The sequence below is a fragment of the Paramormyrops kingsleyae genome, chromosome 4 (genome assembly GCF_048594095.1).
Source record: "Paramormyrops kingsleyae isolate MSU_618 chromosome 4, PKINGS_0.4, whole genome shotgun sequence".
Taxonomy (NCBI): domain Eukaryota; kingdom Metazoa; phylum Chordata; class Actinopteri; order Osteoglossiformes; family Mormyridae; genus Paramormyrops; species Paramormyrops kingsleyae.
Window position 1 is genome coordinate 45555184 of NC_132800.1, and position 18027 is coordinate 45573210.

Here is an 18027-nt window from a genome sequence, read left to right on the forward strand (position 1 = left end):
TGGGAAGGTTGAATTAAACAGATCAGGTTGGAGAGCATGCGCTAATGCAGTGCGTTGCCTCACCCACCACATGGCGAAACTCCACAAGATCCTGGCTGGCGACCCCCCAGGCAGACACATGGTCCAGTCCCACCCTCCAGAAATGACTATCCATCTGCCGCAGCCAGGTGTTACGTGGGAGTCCCCTCAGCCTAGTCCAGCTGCTTGGGTCGTCGTCTCAGCTTACTGGAGAGCATCCATGTCTCACAGCCATACAGCAAGACAGGGAGCATTAGGACACTAAAGACTTGGACCTTCCTCCTCTTGCAAAGATATTGGGAGCAACACACACTCCTTTCCAGCGACCTCATGACCCCCCCATGCTCTCCCCATCCGTCTGCTGATTTCATAGGAAGAGTGACCAGAGACATGAATGTGGCTGCCAAGGTAAATCTCTCAACGAGGTCGACATTCTCCCCACAGACAGTCACACTACTGATGGCAGTGCCTAAGAAGTCATTAAAAGCCTAGATCTTGGTTTCTATCAAGGACACTTGCAATCCCAGACACTCAGACTCCTCGCTCAGTTTCTCGGAAGCCCCGATCAGAGCCTCCATTGACTCCGTGACAATCACAGCATCGTCGGCAAAGTCAAGATCAGTAAATCTTTGTTCACGAACAGATGTCCCACAACCACTGGACCCCACAACCCAGCCCAACACCCAGTCCATGCAAGCATTGAAGAGAGTAGGAGCAAGAACACGACCCTGGTGAACCCCAGAATCAATTGGGAAGAATGCAGTGGTTCTCCCTCCATTCTGCACAGCACTCACTGTACCAGTGTACAGGCCGGCCATGACATCCAGCAACTTCAGGGGGGTCCTGTGAAGTCTCAGGATGTCCCACAGAGCAACTCGATCAACTGAGTCGAACGCTTTATGAAAATCGACAAAGGCTGCAAAGAACTTCTGCCAATATTCAGGATTGCACTCGTTGAGAACCCTCAGTGCCAAGATGTGGTCAATGGTAGACTAGTTAAGCGTAAAACAAGACTGCTCCGGTCACTGATAGGCAAGCAAGTGATCACAGATCCTGTTAAGGATGACCCTAGCAAGGACTTTACCCAGCACTGAATGCAGTGTTATCTCTCTGTAGTTGCCGCAATCACTTTCCATATAGGGACTACAAGTCCCAATTTCCAGTCAGTTGGGATGACGCCTGGCTTCCAAAAGGAAGCAAAGATTGCCTGCAATGCCAGGAGGACAGCCTTACCACCAGCCTGGAGAAGTTCACCCCAGATACCACAGATCCCTGAGACCTTCTCTACCCCCAGATGATTCACCACTCGTGCAATCTCAGTGAGATTGGGTGGCTCACAGCTGATTAGAGGATCAGCCTCGAGAACTGTGGACCCAGAGATGTCAAACATCCTAGCCAGAGGATCAGCTTTAAATGCTCTAAGTAGCCGGCCTGGTGAGTATCATCCGTAAGGACCATTCCATCACCTGGACTGACTGCAAGTCTCCAAAGAACAGATTCAGATATACATAATGCACGTGGGTCACTTGACCACAGATGGTGTGTCACCTGCTCACAGATTCATCTAACAAATGCCTCCTTACCTGTCGTCAGAGCCCTCACAGCTGTCCAGCTGTGGTCAGAATTCTACAGGAGCCTCCAGCATCTGCCCATGAGGATATGCCTGATTTCCTTCGCTGCACCACCAGTATTGGAGTAACAAGTCCAATGATGCGGCTCAAGGCATTGGAATCAGGATCCAGTGACCCACAGCCCCTGACCTTTCGCAAAGTCAAGGAACATGGAGCCACTCTCACCCCAGTCTCCAGAACCATGGGGACCAACACAATCCTCACAGCCAGCCCTGTCAGTGCCAGTGGTTGCGTTGAAGTCACCCATGACCAGAGGAATGTCACCTGGTGGGCAACCATCATTTGCCCACCATTTAGACTGAGCTGCTGTGAAGTGTTTTATGGTGGCTGGAGGGCCAATTCTGCCATCAACCCCCCCAAATTTTTTTCCCCTGGAATTTGGTGGACCGCTTGCAGGGCCGGATGCAGTTCAGCATCATACCTAAGACACTGAATTAAACCAACAACTAAAAATATCTCCTTAGTCTCTCCTTACTGGTAACTCAGTGGGTCACCCAAACCCCATGGAAGCCTGATGTATAAAAATGCCCTCCTATCATGCCCCGATCGTCCGCTTCTCTTGTGTGCCACGCCCCCTCATTAACCCCATGTGGATTCCCCGTGTTTACCAGCTGTTCCCTATCGTTGTCAATTAGTCCATTGTATTTTGTATCCACGTTTCCGTTTGTTTCCCCAGTCCGGTCATTGTAATGTCGATCTGTGTGTTGCCTACTCCTTCGTGTTTATTGCTCATTAAAGCCCGTATTCCCCTTATCCTGCGTCTCCTCGCCTCTGCTTCCCTGGTCATTGTGTGACACCTCCCCTCCAAAACCTGGCCGTGTCTGAAGCAAATGTGCAAAATTCCAGCTATGCACCCAGTGTAAAACACCATCAAGATTCATGAAACATGGTTACTTTACTTAGCGCTGTAAGAATTATTGGTAAAGCTATGCTTTTTTTCTGTCCACAGAGAGATCTGCTGTTATTCAGAGACAGTATCTGGCGCTATCTATCTGAAAACTATTAAGATATTCTGAAATTTAATAACAAAAAGAAAGATGGGAACTCTTGGGCCCCAGAAGACTTGACCTTTCATTCTGCTTTAACACTCAAAGGCCTTATTCAATCAATTTTTAATTATGGCCTGACAGCAGTTTAACTATATTTTATTGCAGTTTTTTTTTCCTTAAACAGCTCCTTCAGTTTCTCCTCCCATCATTAAACTATACATACACCCGATGCAATCAAATGACTAGTGAGATACAGTGAAACTATTCATCTTGGACTGAGCATTACGAAATGTGCTCCCATGAATCCAGAAAATTCTGTCCCTTTTCCAAGACGCCACAACCCCATTTCTGAATCCTCTTGCACAATTCTGGAATGTCCTCACGCAACACCCGAGCGCTCCCCCCGTCCGTTCACGGAATCGCATGTGGTTCCGGAACGCAGCCGTCCCAGTTCTCGAAGTTTCTCCTGCATGCCCCTCCTGGGGATGTGGCCCGCCTCAGGTAGAGCACATGGAGTGCAGCTTGCTCCGCCATGACGTGGCCCGGGGTTGAGGTCACTCCGCCATGAGCCAGCACATGCCGTTTCCCATGCGCTAACGACGTACAAATGACACGCACAGCGTTCCCAGGGCGCAGCTTGTGCAGGTTCATAGCGTGTGAAGGCGTACACTTTTCCTGGAAAAGCAGCACACTCTCCCACGCTCCACCCTCGCCAGAGGACACGTGCTTCCATTTCTTCAGGCACAACCCCATATGCTCCTGTCAATGGCCATCCATAACCCTCACAGTGGCTAATGGCTCAATGCTAATAGTTGCGCCCTAACTGTTAAGACGCTCATAGCAGGTTTTAAGGTGATTTAACATCACCCTCTTACACTCAAGAACCATTGTAGGATGCTTTATGATGGGGGGCATAAAAGGGGGCATAATTCACACAGGGGGGCAACCTTATCATTGGCTAATGATATGCTTTGATTTGGTGAGTGACAGCAGAGGGGGGGCCCAGGGCGCAATCAGCCTTCAGCAGGGGTGAACGTTAGTCGGACCTCCAGGGCCACTGGCCTTGCTGGTGGTGAATCTGGTGCTAAACAGCTGACAGTTTTGGGTTTTTACCCCATTTCATTAGCACCCTGAGCCTGGACCCTGTCTCTGGGATGTTGGTTCTTATTCCCCCAAAACAGCACAGCTGCCACAGTATGAGCTCACTTTCTGTCAGGTGGAAAAAAATATCCAGGAGCAGTGAGGAAGGCACGGTGGAGCAGGTTGGCGGTGACAAGGCTGATGTAAGAGCAAGTCAGAGTTACTCCTTTGCTCCTCTCTGCTCCCTGGGCCCACAGCAGCCTGTCAGGCATGGATGGGCTTCGGACACATTCAGCAGAAATCGCAGCGTGTGGCCATCTAACGACCTGTGCTCCTGCGAAACAGCAGGCTGCCGACACACTCCCAGGATTCCCTGTGTCAACATCACGCTGGAGCTACGTGGTAAATAAGGGAGAGGACTGTCAGAGAGAGCAAGCCCAGGGGCAGGCAAGAGAGGGTGTGTGTGTGTGTCTGTGAGAGAGAGAGAGGGTGTATGAGTGTCTATGTGTGTCAGAGGGTATGTGTGTGTGTGTGTGTGTGTGTCAGAGGGTGTGTGGGTATCTGTGTGTGTGTCAGAGGGGGTGTGTGTATGTCTGTGTGTGTGTTAGAGGGTGTGTGTGTGTGTGTCTGTGTGTGTCAGAGGGGGTGTGTGTGTGTCTGTGTTTGTCAGTCCATCAGGGCTGCTGCACATGCCACAGAGTCTCGTCTGATGCTGGAAAGGGGCGTGGACCTATTTCCTTGTGTGTGTTGGACTGAAGCGGTGCCCAGGGTGGGGAGGAAGGACAATAGCATTCAGTGTGCCCCCGCCACCCCGCCTCACCCTACCCTCCGCACTCCAGAATGGGCTCCAGATGTCCATGCGGTCGACAGACGCGCTGTCACATGGCGACAGAAATGCAAGCTATTTGGAGACGCTCACTGTTTTATTATAAACCCAGAACCTGGTTGTCGGGCTCTGAGGACTTGCATGGACAGCATAGGGTTGTGAGACCATCATGGGCCGGGGATGAGAGTGCCGTCAGGACTCAGCCGTGACGAGGCGGCCCGGACGTGATCCACGTGGACCCACACACATGCACGGGAATCTGAGTCAGCTCCCCAGCATCAGGAGAGCAGAACCGCATCCTGGCAAGAAAGGATCCCTCCGACCTTCTGCGGACTGCCATCTAATAGAAGCCAGAACCACAGCATTATGGATATGGCTGATGACTAAGAGACCGGCTATCCAGATCCCGCGGGGACCGTCTGTTGTACCCTAGGAGGTGTATCGCTTCTGTATTAAACAGAGCTGCATAAAATGACAATCAGGAGCAGCTGTTTGCAAGATGGGGGGATTCACACTCTCACTGTCCCTCAATAACCTATAGCAGGAGGAAGGGCGACACAGTCCCCCACAAGCCTGAACCTCACTGGAATGCCTTTCTGGGGCGTCTGCCTGCAGGGGGCGCCGGCGTGTACGTCAGCTGCTCCCCCATGAAGACCCACACAGATCTTGAAAGTTTCACTCCATCTACAGTTACGTCGGCTGATATTTACCCAAAGATGCTCAAAAGCAGATATGCTCTCTAATCCGTCGACCAGACTGCACACATAATGTAATGACAGGGCTGGGCGCAGAGCCAAGGGATGGGGCCTGGGGGAGGCAGAGCTTGCATATCGGGGGGGGGGGGGGGAGCGCAGGATATCCACTTTTAAACTGTGACTCTGGGGTTAGCGGTCACTGAAGGTGCCCCCTGCCCCCTGACTCTGCACAGGGTGGTTCAGTTCCCACAGGGGTCTTAACAGGCAGGCCTTTATCTTTGGGCCCTCCGGCAGGCTTCGTCCCCGGACCCTGCACCTCCCTACAAGGAGCCCCATCATTCACCCTTTACCTCCCCCCCCCCCGCCACTTCTTTCTGGTCCATCTTAATACACACTGAGGAGAACACCTCCCTTCACAAAGAGATGTATTTTAAGAGGAGCAGAATCCTCTCACAGAAGCACACAAAGCAAAACTGACAAAGTTGCTCCTCAGCAGCTCTGCCCACCCCACCCCACACTGATTGCAAATGATGCGGTCGCCCGGGTGATGATGTAATTGCCCGGGTGATGATGTAATTGCCCTGGTGATGATGTGGTTGTGTGGGTAATGATGTTATTGCTTAAGACAAGATGCAGTCACCCAGGTGATCAATTAATAGCCCGAGTGATGATGCATAAATGGGTTAAGAGGATATGGTAGCCAGGTAGCTGACTGAGACCGGTTTATCCCAAACCACATCAGGGCCACCTGGCACCCATTAAGGAATCCCTGACTTTCAGCAAATAACCCTCAAGAGGAAGAAATATCCAGAAAATCACCATACTCAGGACAACTCTCTGAACAGAACAGGCCGCACAGGGTACAGCTATGTTAAAATAGACACTGACAATAAAAATCAGCATGGGATGTGTATTAACATTAATTCTGTGATGAACACATTAAGTAAATGAACAGAAGATTCAAGCTGAGAACGCTCTTCTTGTAAAATCTTCCAAAAGAACCTCATCAGCCACCCTAGAGCCAGCGCAGGGGTACATCCATGTGCGGACACAGGATGTGGGTCCATGGTGACCCCAGTGGCTCACTGACATCCACGTCCTGCTCCACTCCATGTTCACTCAGTCCCTCATCCCCAGAACACAGCTGTTCGGGGACCTCTGGGTCGCTGACACTCTAACGTCATCGTCACTGAGCCGCCTGCAGGCTCGAGACCACAGTCAGCCAGCGATGGCCTGGGACAGGATGCAAATGGCAACAAAACAAATCCAATTCTGGTACAGCTCTGTCCCCTTCTTCCATTGGTAGACCGAAGCGGCAACCAGCCAATCAGAGTGCAGTAAACACACAGGCTAGGAAGTCAGCCTGATGGCTGAAACTCCACACCCATGGAGCCTTCCTGGGTAGAGGGGGACAGGGCTTCCTGTTTATCCTTTGCTCTCTCCCATGGTAGGGGCCTTCTACTCTGCCCCAAAAGGCAGAAGAATGACCCCAAGACCAATTGAAAGACACGTTTTTATGTTTCCCATCTAGGAAATTAGCCCCATCAGGGAGCCGTTTCCATGGAGACACATGTACACAGGGTGGGAGCTCTGTTTCATACTGTCAGACATCTCAGATTGGGGGCAGGACCCGTCCCGCCAGCCCACTGGGCCACTGACCCACAGACAGAGACCCCCGCTGATAAACAGCCCCCCCCCCCACCCTGACCCTGTCACTCACCTCTCCACCACTTCCTCGCCGTTCCAGCAGGTCCAGAACTCGTCCACCATTTCCGTCTCACACAGCATCTCCGGCAACGTGGCGAAGAACGTCCTGTAGCGCTGGATGTAGCTCATGAATTCCCTGTACGGGGTTACAGAGAGCACAGTGCAATATCAGGCTCTTGTCTTCTCCAACAGACAATGGGACTAAGCTAAACTGTACCCTACAAGGGGCAGGATGGCGGAGGGTGCGTGCAGAGTGCGAGGGGCCGACTGTGAGATTTTAATCATCATCATCATGTAGGAATTTTTACAATGATGATGTCGGCCCATTCGGCAGTCTAATTTATTGCTACACTCTCACTGGGCTCCCCGTTTTATTTAAAAGCCTGGATACGTTTTATTTATGCCCTGGGAATCGTTCACAGCAACTGCTTCCTGCCAACAAAGCATTCAATTTGGATGCGAAAGAGATAGTTGGGGGGGGGGGGGTGTCACAGATAAAGGGAGCGTACATGTTCATTTTCGAAAGCTGCTGCCTGTATGTGTGCATTCTGCTTAGCAATGGGAAAATGTGAAGGATGGTGAAGAATAGAGAGCTAGTGGCAGAGAGAGACACGGAGAGACGGAGATGGAGACGGAGGTGGAGGTGGAGACGGAGATGGAGAGACGGAGACGGAGAGACGGAGATGGAGACAGAGATGGAGAGACGGAGACGGAGATGGAGAGACAGAGACGGAGAAAGAGAGACAGAGATGGAGATGTAGACGGAGGTGGAGGTGGAGACGGAGATGGAGAGACTAGGACAGAGACGGAGACGGAGATCCGGAGACGGAGATGGACAGACAGAGACGGAGATACAGAGACGGAGACAGAGATGGAGAGACAGAGACGGAGACGGAGACGGAGACAGAGATGGAGAGACGGAGACGGAAACAGAGATGGAGAGACAGAGACGGAGACAGAGATGAAGATGAAGAGAGCCTCCTGGGATATGCTGATGCTCCCTAAACGCCTCCTGGCATCTGAAGCATTATTATTGTTGTTGCTGTTATTACCGTAACCTATGAATCTGCCTGGGGGCCCAAATCGGTGGGACCCTCCCTCCGAGCCCCCAGCCCCGCGACACGGACGCCCCAAGAGGCGCAGCGGCGCCGCCCACAGACATGCCATGCTTACCTAGAGATCTTTTTCACACTCCTAGGTTTATCATTCTTGGAGGGTTTCAGAGGTAGTGAGCTGGGGAGAGAAGGGAGGGATGGACGGAGAGGGGTCCGCATGAGGGTTTGGGGGGCGGGCGCGGTCAGTTGATGCAAGCAGGAGGATGCAGGGCAGGAGGGGTGGGAGTAGGAAGGATTAGAAAGCGGAATAAAAATTTATAAAAACAGAGATAAGAGAATATAAATGGACAATAAAACAGAACCGGGAACAACCAGCAACCCAAAGGCATGCATTTACGCAGTGGGCAAACATGGGGGGGGGGCGTAAGGAACGACATGCAGGGGATGATCCAGGATCTTGCTGCCCGCCCTCCCTGAGCTTGTCCCAAATGAGCCAAGCCATTGCTCAAAGATCCAGAAGGTTTCAGTGCCCTGCATGCGAAACGGCCAGGGCTCCCATTAACGCTCAGACACTCCGGCATTCCTCACTGTCACCGGGCATTTCAGAAGCCGAAACACACAGTAGATTGTGTGCGCACGCAAACAGGAAGTGATGTCACAGCTATACCACAGGAGCAGTGGAGACTGGACGTGCGAGTATTATCATACACCTGCGCAGAAAGTAATGTTACAGGAAATGCACCATGCAAAATGTTGCTTTGACACAGATTACCTTCTCACCAGTACTGTCAGCAGGGCAGCAAATAACTGATGCAATCGTCCCCAGGAAATTGACTGGTAATTTGCCTTGTGGTGGCAAATATATTAGATGCAAGCAAAGCAAGAAGCCAAGTGGACACACCCACACTCCTCTAGATCCTGTGTGACCAATGTGCAAACTCACAGCAGGAGCGCTGTTTGGGTGGGGAGGACAGGGAGAGGCACCTCTGATTGGTTGTCTTACCTCTTCAGGTGTGCCAGTCGATCCAATGGGGCTTCATGCCTGGGATTAGGGGGAGGTAATGAGGAAGTCGCGGGCGGGGGCTGGGACGTGCTTGCTGCTGAAGACGCCTCGCTGTTCTGACCACATACTTTATCCACCTGTGGAGGGGGCATGATCTGTCACAACCAATGGATACTGATACTGCCAACTGAACAAGTCTCGACCCATACGAGTTTTAGCAGGAACGGTCAAGTTTGAGTTCCAAGGTTCTACTGTACTTTTTTTTTCTGTGTTCCAAAAGGCAAAAAATTAGCTGCAGCTAAGCAGCAAACTGCATGGTTAGCATCAGTGCACATACCATAAAATAACCAACAAATAATAGATAAATATCTAGATGGGTGATAGCTAGCTAACTGATTAGCTAAACTAACTGACATATTTGTTCAGATATCTGTTACATTTTGAATCTAATGTAATGTAATATAATCTAATCTAATCTAATCTAATCTAATTATAGCTAGCTACCTAATGTAAATGTATTTTCCTGTAACCTTTAACTGGTTCAATAACTATTGGAAGTATACAAGAGCTTCACTAACTGACTACTGCCAAGGCAATTTGTATGTTTTAACTATTAATAAACTTTCAGAAAAAATATATTTATATGTTTTGGTATTCTACAATATCATAGCTGGCTAGAAGTTGCCAATGGTTTAAGTCTCTTGGCCCCAGTAAAACTCCACGTTAATAAGCTTGTGTGTGCAATAGTGAACAGTGAAGAGTGCCTTTTAATCGAATTAGACGCTGGTATTGTTATATATTTACTATAATAAAACCTGTTCAATTTGTATACATGTCCCAATAATTTTTTAAAAGTGTAACAATACATCAGGCATAACGAAGAAGTGCAGGCACTTCAAATAGTTTGGTGTGAGGAGAAAATACTATTCGAATTGGAAGCGCACATCAGAAACGAAAATGTGCTTTGGAACGTAACTGTTACATTAGTAGATTAGTATTTGTATCTCTGTATAACAAGACAATGTATATGTCATTTGCATCACGTTAAGCAATGTGTGTAAAAGCAGCTCGAGATTACCGCTGTGTCACCCGACTGTGCTGATGGCGAGACGCGTCAGAAATATCAGTTCTAGTAGTATCACATTGCAGGAATAAAAAACGCGATATATCATAATATCAATTTTATAGTGCCGCCCCCGCCTCCAAAATGACATGTGACCAGTGGCCTCGGAGGATGATCCGGCCCGGCCCACACACGTTTGTATGGTGTGGTAATAAAGCAGGACCCCATAGTAGCGTGGGACTCCTAGATGTTCCTGAAGGGTAACCAGGAGTGACGGTGATGATGACAACCTTTGATTTGAGGTGCGACCCTCATCGACCGGGTCAGTTCAGCCAGGGCCTGACTGCATGCGATCATCACATCTCTCCTGTTCCATCAGACGCAAGACACTAAGGGGAACACAGGGAAGGTTTAACCCCTTAAAGTCAGACTTTTCAGCCTCTGACAAGACTGTGCGGATCTTCTAGCACCTTCAGGATTAAATTTGGGGCAGCCGAAACATTCCAGAGCAGACCTGAGCATATTTTAATCCAGCGGGGTCCAGCGTTGTCATTGCCAGACAGAGGTGAAAGACCTGTGAGTTTTAGAAAGCGACGTTTTTTTTTTCCTTTCCAGAGATCAACACTAGGATCAGACGGGAGCAAGCAGCTTCCCAACTTCGTCATGCTTCCTTCAAGGGGTGATGACCATCTGTCTGGCTTTTAACGGGGGGGGGGACTAAACTTGCACAAACACAGCGCTTCTGTGACAAATGAAGTTTGTGGTTCTGCAGGCCTGTCTGGATGGGTTCCAGCCCAAGAGCCAGGGCACATGTCGTATGAGACCGGAAGGGGAGGGATGGTGCCAATCCAGCCCAGCAGCAGCACACAGTCAGATGGGCAGGTCAAGCAGAATGAGATGGAGTTGTTCATCCCCACACACCCTCACGCTCCTGCAATGCGCCAAACATGAAGCCGACTTTCCTGCAACAGCTTCTCTTTTACACAACCCCGCCCCTCGACACCCCAAGCTAACTGTATTGGAAAATAACTAAGACTGACATCTCTGCAACTGGGACAAGCAGCCAGCTCCACGTAGGAGAGGAGGGACGCAAACTGATCCTGACCCAGGCTCAGCTCAGCCGATGAGAAGATATAAAGAGTCAAAAAGGAAGCAGATGGAGGTGAATAAATTCAGGTTCGGCACTGATCAATCGACAGGACATGAAGTCATTCAATGGGCTGACCTCTGACCCACCCAGCTGGGGGAAGGGGGGGTCACATCTCTGACCCCTGCACTGACTCTGAGCATCCTGTCTTCTTTTTAAGAAGATTATCTGCAGACTCACAGAACATGACAGGATCGATGCAAAGGTCTTTAAGGAGCCGTGTGACCGCCTGTGGAAATCAGGGGGGGCGATCTGCCCGTGTGGGTGCCTTTCTACATGCTGGCAAGCATTTTGATTCGCCTCTGTTTGGCTTTCGTCACTCTCACATCCGCTGCCTGTTTGCATACATCAGCGTGTGCATGTGAATCTCCCAGTGAGCTGTCCAGTGTCTGGAGGATTCTCAGCGACTGTCGGCTCTCCATTAAAGTGACTTGTTTGTGCGGGGATTAGCTACAGAGACTCCGGAACTTTCCCAATGGCTCCTCGAAGGCCTGTGCCGCAGGGCATTCTGGGAAAGGGGATACCCCAGCCAGCACTCGCACCCCTTTGTACACTGCTGGATTTGCATTCTGGGTCCCCTGGACACACTGCTCCCCCTCCCCCCCCCCCTCCCCATACTCCATTGGCTCACACACAGAGCCCGGGGGGAGAGCCCGGGGGGTTGTCACCGAGTCCAGCAAAAAACCCCCAGAAACAGCCTGAAAAAATTCCCACCAAAAGCACAAAAGCAAATATTCCCCCCACCACTAATGCAGACAGTTCACTTCAATCCAAAGACCACGTTTACGGGTTGGGGGCAAATCACCTCCCTGAGCGAGCATGTGCATTTCAGCTGCTGAACGTTTGATGGGATTTCTGCTGGCCTCTTAAAACCAAAAAGCTCCTGTTCACTGGAGTTTAATGAGCCATGCGCTGAGTAATCTGGAGCATTTTTCCAAGGACGGCCGGCTTGCTTTAATACAGACATGTCGTCCTCCTCATCACGATGAAGACCCCCCCCCCCCACCATCGATAAACTCAGATAACAGTGATCCTGCCGAGCACTGCTAGTGGCCTGGCTCACCACCAGCTCAGTCGGGGAGAGGGGAGAGCCCCTGACAGGACCAAGGAACAGCTAATCCTCCAGGGATTGCCATATATCCTCCAGCTTGCAGAGGGAAGCAGGATGGATGTGATTGGTGCAATCCACCTGTCAATCAGCAAGCCCCGGTCTGCTATTTCCTGTGAGCATTTCAGTTTTGTTTCATCGAGGCTCCACTGCCGACAGCCCCGACGCCGACTCTCAACCCTGCCCCCCCACCCCCCAATCCATCACCCCGCTCAGGTTTCCATGGTCTAAACCGGAGCTCCCATTAACATCATTCTCCGTCGACGGGTGACTGATTTAGGTCGGTGCTCCGTCAAGGAAGACGGAGCTGAAGGGAAAAATGCGCCAGTGGCCCCCGGGGGCCGAACAGCCCCACCCAGGGTCAGGGGTGGGTTTGGATAGACACTCCTACAGCTCTGTGCTGCTTCTGATTCACCTATACAACTCAAGTAACATGACGACTCACACATCTAGGTGTGCTGATTACAGGTCACTCCCTTTGGATGCTAATGTGTCTGATTTGAGCCCTGAGGCAGCCAGCAAGCTAGTGGCCATTTTTACCGGCCATTTCTGGGCACAAAAGCTTCTGGAAACAGGGCTCAGGGGTGAGGGAGGTGCCCTGTGCTGCAGGGGCTGTGGGTAATGTGTTGTCGCTCCTGCCTGTGTGTCACCACACACAGCCAATCACTGCTGGTCAAAGTTAGCGTTTAGCAGTCAGTGTGCCCCCCCCCCCCCCGGGTGTGGCCCAGGGACAGAATCAGGGCTGTCTCCTTCCCCACCCACCAGGAAATAAGACACCAAGACAGGGTCAGGCAGTGGCTGCCGGAACGTCCCAGGCCCTTGGCGAGGTATCATCAGCAGATTGAGACCGACTGGCAGCCCTTGGAGGAAGACGTGGCTTTCGGGGGTGGTCTATCAGCTAATGGGCTCTGTGTAACTTGCTGAAAAGGCAAAACTGGATGACTTGGAGGGATGGGGAGGTGGGCATCCCATGTGCTGACTTTTTAGGAAGGACCAGAAAACTGCACTCCCCCCCCCCCACCTCAAAATCAGGTTCCCATTATACAGTCCTCAGTTCCTATTCACCACATTTTCAGTTAAATTGAACCCCCCTCCCTCTACCCCCCAGGGAAGGAAGCAGGCGGGGGAACTTTCCCAGGGCTGCTGCTGATTATCACAGGATGCAGGAGAACCACAATATCCTAAAATGACTGGGGGGAGGGGGGCTCCCGGGGAGGACTGCGGTAGCTGGGGAACGTGCCGCTCACCAGGGCGACGACCCCCACTGGCAGGACCAGTCAGCACGAGTCACCACTGCAGCCTTTGGGCGGCCTCTTCCTGCTGCTCCTCACTTCAGCTCCCCTACTGTTCACACAGTGAACAGGTGGTTGTGACCCCACACCCCGCCAGTACTTCCAAACCCAGTTAAAATTCCACCAGATTGACATTGTGGCACTGATGGCCTCAGACTCTCGCCCTCCAGTGTCTTTGCCATGCCGCCGTTTTGAATCAGCTGCACATGGTGAGACAATTTGAGAACGTCAGTGCAATCCCCCCAACTCTAACTCCACCTGCCCACCCAAGAGCCCGACTTCCTGCCCAGGAAACCCAGGATACATGCTGACATTGTGCTTCCCGCAGGTCATGGGGGTCAGAGGTCAATTAGTGGGAGCACTGAAGGTCATTGATCTCAGTGGCATAGCGGAACATTCCATTTTATGGGAGCAATTTCAACCAAACCCTATGGTTTATCCCCCTACCACCCACCCCCAGCCTGTAGGGTTAATCCAGGTCACAGTCCAGGTAATGTCACACGGTGATGGATGGAGGTCTGTCTGACCCTGAGAGGCTTAGGCTGATCTGACTTGACAGTCTCTGAAGGGTGCTCCAGGTTTGAGATGGGCTCCTTTGATAGGCCTCACTCTGCGTATTGCCTATTTTGTATTTTCCAGTGCTTCTCATTGCTTTCATACGCCCCTCTGAGCTCCCCTCTGCCCCATCGCAGCCCCCTCCACTAACCCGACCAATGACTTCCCATCGTGTTTTGCGCCAAATGGGCTTCTGGACGAATACCATTGAAAGGCTCTCACCCCCAACATATGACCAAATGAGCCACCAACCACACCCGCCCCCTCTCACGTCACTTGGCAGAGTAACAGTGCCCCTGTTGGTGCGTGTGGGTATGGCATCGGCTCGGACACTCACGGTGGCGCTGATGCGCGGGCCGTGCAGCTGCGTGTACAAGATGGCCTCATTGACCTGGTCACGGATGCCCAGCAGTGCCAGCTCCAGGTCATGGGCCCCAGCCAGGGCCCCAGTGAGGCCCTCGAGGACAGCGACGTAGCGGCGCCAGGGTGCATCCAGCTCCGAGAGGCCAGCCAGGCAGCCGCGCATCACATTGAGGCAGTAGCCGGCGCAGGGCCGCACAAGCGTGAGCCCACGGCAGTGAGGGCAGTACTGCATGCGCACCAGGGCGCGGCCGCACTCCCGTGACAGCGCCGCGCTCTCCGTGGCGTTCAGGGCCTCTGTGCCCGCTGCCAACGCCCGGCTCAACGCCCGGCCTGCACGCAGCGCCCGCTCCAACTCTGCCGCCAGCGCCTGTGGGTGCGGCCCAAATGGGCTCAGGTCCCGGCGTGTGGCACGTAGGCACTCGGCCCGCTGGGCCACCGGAGGAGGTGAGCCCGGGGTCAACAGCCGCCCGTATACTGGTGGAAAGAGCTCGTCAAAGAAGCGGGCCACAGCGCCCTCTGCTGTCACGGCACCACCCTGCAGGAAAAGCGCCAGGTCGCCGAAGAGGCCTGCCACCGGGGGTCGTGCATCCTGCGCCAGTGGCTGGTAGGCAGTGTCGAAGAGCGCCAGTGTATGGTTCATGGCAAAGGAGACCAATGACTGGAAGGTGTCTGCAGAGATAGGAGGGAGAGGGAGAGAGAAAGCGGTCCATTACCATGGATACCACAATGCTTCCAGTCCCCATGGTAACAAGAGGCAATGTTATGTGACCAAAGCCCCACATTATGCTGATCTCTCTGACACATATAATTTGCTTGTTTAGGGAACATTTAATAACAGTTAATAGCAGATGAGGAGGAGATTCTAGAAATAACCACCATGCAATGAGCTCATTAATAAATCCATCAGTGTTTATTCCCCGCCCCCAACAGGTCGGGCTGCCTGCGGCCGGCTCCCAGGACCCCAGCTGCCGATACATGGAAAATCCTGGAAGGATCCGCAGATGAAAACGAAGCGGCTCAGCTTGGCTCAGCGGGAGCTGGAACCCACCCACAATGGCCAGTGGGTCGCACCTCCAAACACTCCGCGAATCAAACTTTCTGGCGTGGCCTCATGCAGCCATACCATAAATGGCCTCTTTTCTCCAGGACGGATTTGCTGAGGAATGGATAAATAAATTAAATGACATTACTAAGCAAAACACAGGGAGAGAGATCCCCCCCCCACCCCTCCACCACATCCACGCTGGCACACGGGACACCTCCCTGTCACCGGTCCAGCTCGGCACAGCCGGCTCTCTGTTTGGGTGGTGTTCCTGCCCTCTCTCTGGAGGAGGGGAGCAGAAAGACAGAGTAAGGAGGGATGGGGAGGCAGGTGGAGGAGGCAAGGAGCACAGGCGAGAACATGGAGCTCAGGATGTGGTGTGCTGGTGTGGGGGAGAGCCAAAGAAGAAGGGTGGGGGGGGGGGCTCCACAAGCTGCTGCGTCTCCAATAGCAACCCAGCAGCGTGGGGGAGAGGCACTGTTTCCACACTGGTGATTTATTCCGTAACCTGATACAGTCCCAGGCAGCCATCAGCCCCCCCTCCGTGGCCCTGCTGACCCCCCTAGTCATTGTCCGGGTGGCATGCTCTTTATCGGAGGCGGGGGAAGCCATCACGATCACACCCCAAAAGCAATGATGATGTGCAGAGGGGATAACGAGCCTAACAGGCTTAACGAGCCCATATACTAAACCATCACGCTCCCAGTTGGCCCTGGAGGGCCCCTATTCACATTGTGTCCCCCCACCTCCAGGATGGCCCCCATCCTCACTAAACCATCTGGCACTTGCAGCTTCGTACCGAGATCCTGCCCGGCAGACCGCCCCGCTGAATCAGTGCCATCAGGATGAGTGGCTGAGACCCAATCGGGGCCGGCATGTGCACCCTGCTCATTAACACCTGCTCCCCCATCCTGAAGACAGTCAGGTGTAGTTCAGTGCGAGGGAGACACCCGGCGGTCCCCGGGGATCCAGGCAGGTGTGATGCCCCTGGGCTCCTTGTGCAGATTAGGAGGAACTGAAGAAGCCAGCATGTCACTCAGGCTCAGACCCCAGCTTAGTCAGTCACTGCTCCCTGGCCACCACTCTCCTCTGACATCTACACCCCCACCGTCGTTATGGAAAAGGCTGCCCGGCTGAATCCCCACCTCCCCGGAACACCGGAATCATTCTGTCTTTTTCGGAATAACACAGCCTGAATTTCCTCAGGACTCCCACTCAGATGAGTGACGCAGATGGTCCCTCCTACACGACCACATTACACACTGCTGCTACATGCATGTACAGACACCCCGCTTTCGTCACACCGGGGTATGAACGACCCCCCGAGGGACAGCTGATGGCAGCGTGTGTGTGTGTGTATGTGTGTGTGGGGGGGGGGCGGCGGTCGGCAAGGAGGACAGCTGGGACAGAGCCCCCGAGCTACACACACACCATGTGGGGGGGGGGGGGGGGGGGGGCAGAGATCTGCCATCCAGAGATATGTGAGATTCTTACACGGAAACAGCCGGTGGCGGGGGGGGGGGGGGGCACACGGCTGGCGGTGATGTCAGGCGTGGGCAGTCAGGGTAAGGCACTGCACTGCTGCTGATGTCAGACACGCGGCATCCTGACAAACGGAGGAGGGGAGGCCGAGAGACTGACAGAGGGAGGGAGACACAAGGAGAGAAAAGGAGAGAGAGAAAGACAGAAAAAGAGAGAGAGAGGGAGGGTGGGAGGAAGAGAGAGAGAGAAAGAGAGAGGGTGGGAGGAAGAGAGATAGATGGCAAAGGAGAGAGAGGGGAAAAGATGTGTGCGCGTTTGTGTGTGGTCCAGGTATACATCACATTGTGGGAACCCAATGTCCCCACAAAACACACACAGATCCTGTTATTATAAAAACCTGTTATTTTGACGTTGTGGGAACCATTTTTTTCTGTCCCCACAAAGGGAAAATCAATTTTAGAAAAATCTTTGGCTGCAATCAAAAAACTAACTAAATGCCAAAAGTCTTTTGTCTAGTTATTTATGGGTAGGGTTTGGGCTAAGTAGGGGTTAGGGTTGCTATAGTTAGGATTATGGTGATGCCCATTGAAATGAATAGGGAGTTCCCACAATGTATAGACACCTAATCTGTCTGTGTGTGTGTGTGTGTGTGTCTGTGTGCGTACAGGTGATGGCATGTTTCTGGCCATAGATGTTAGGCACAGCATCACCTTAAAGACAGAAGCAGCCCCTCTAAGAGCAGGACATGATCGGGGTGCGGCTGGGCAGCACGTAGCAGCATGCAGTGTAATATGGGTGGAGGGAGGGGGGGGAGGGCACATGTCAATATGTGATCCACGCCAATCAGGACAGAGCTAAACCCCCCAAAAACAGGAGGGATCCCATGGGGTCCGTGTGATGATTGTGCCCCCCGCCTAATCCCGAGGATGGTACTGGTCTGCGTAATCTAAAACCTGATGCCCTCTGCCCCC

At 52.5% G+C, this 18027-nt stretch overlaps 1 protein-coding gene across 2 annotated transcripts in view; it reads right to left on the minus strand.

Moving 5' to 3' along the window:
* Positions 1-18027, minus strand: part of LOC111834039 (glypican-5-like) — a 54696-nt gene that overhangs the window by 23423 nt on the left and 13246 nt on the right. The window contains exons 3-6 of one of the 2 annotated variants that reach the window (XM_023792907.2): positions 14507-15201; positions 9005-9141; positions 8120-8179; positions 6960-7082 (exon numbers count right to left, since the gene is read on the minus strand). In XM_023792907.2, the coding sequence (XP_023648675.2) occupies positions 6960-7082; positions 8120-8179; positions 9005-9141; positions 14507-15201 (1015 nt within the window). The remainder of the gene's footprint in view (positions 1-6959; positions 7083-8119; positions 8180-9004; positions 9142-14506; positions 15202-18027) is intronic. The other variant, XM_023792909.2, reaches the window with a different exon arrangement.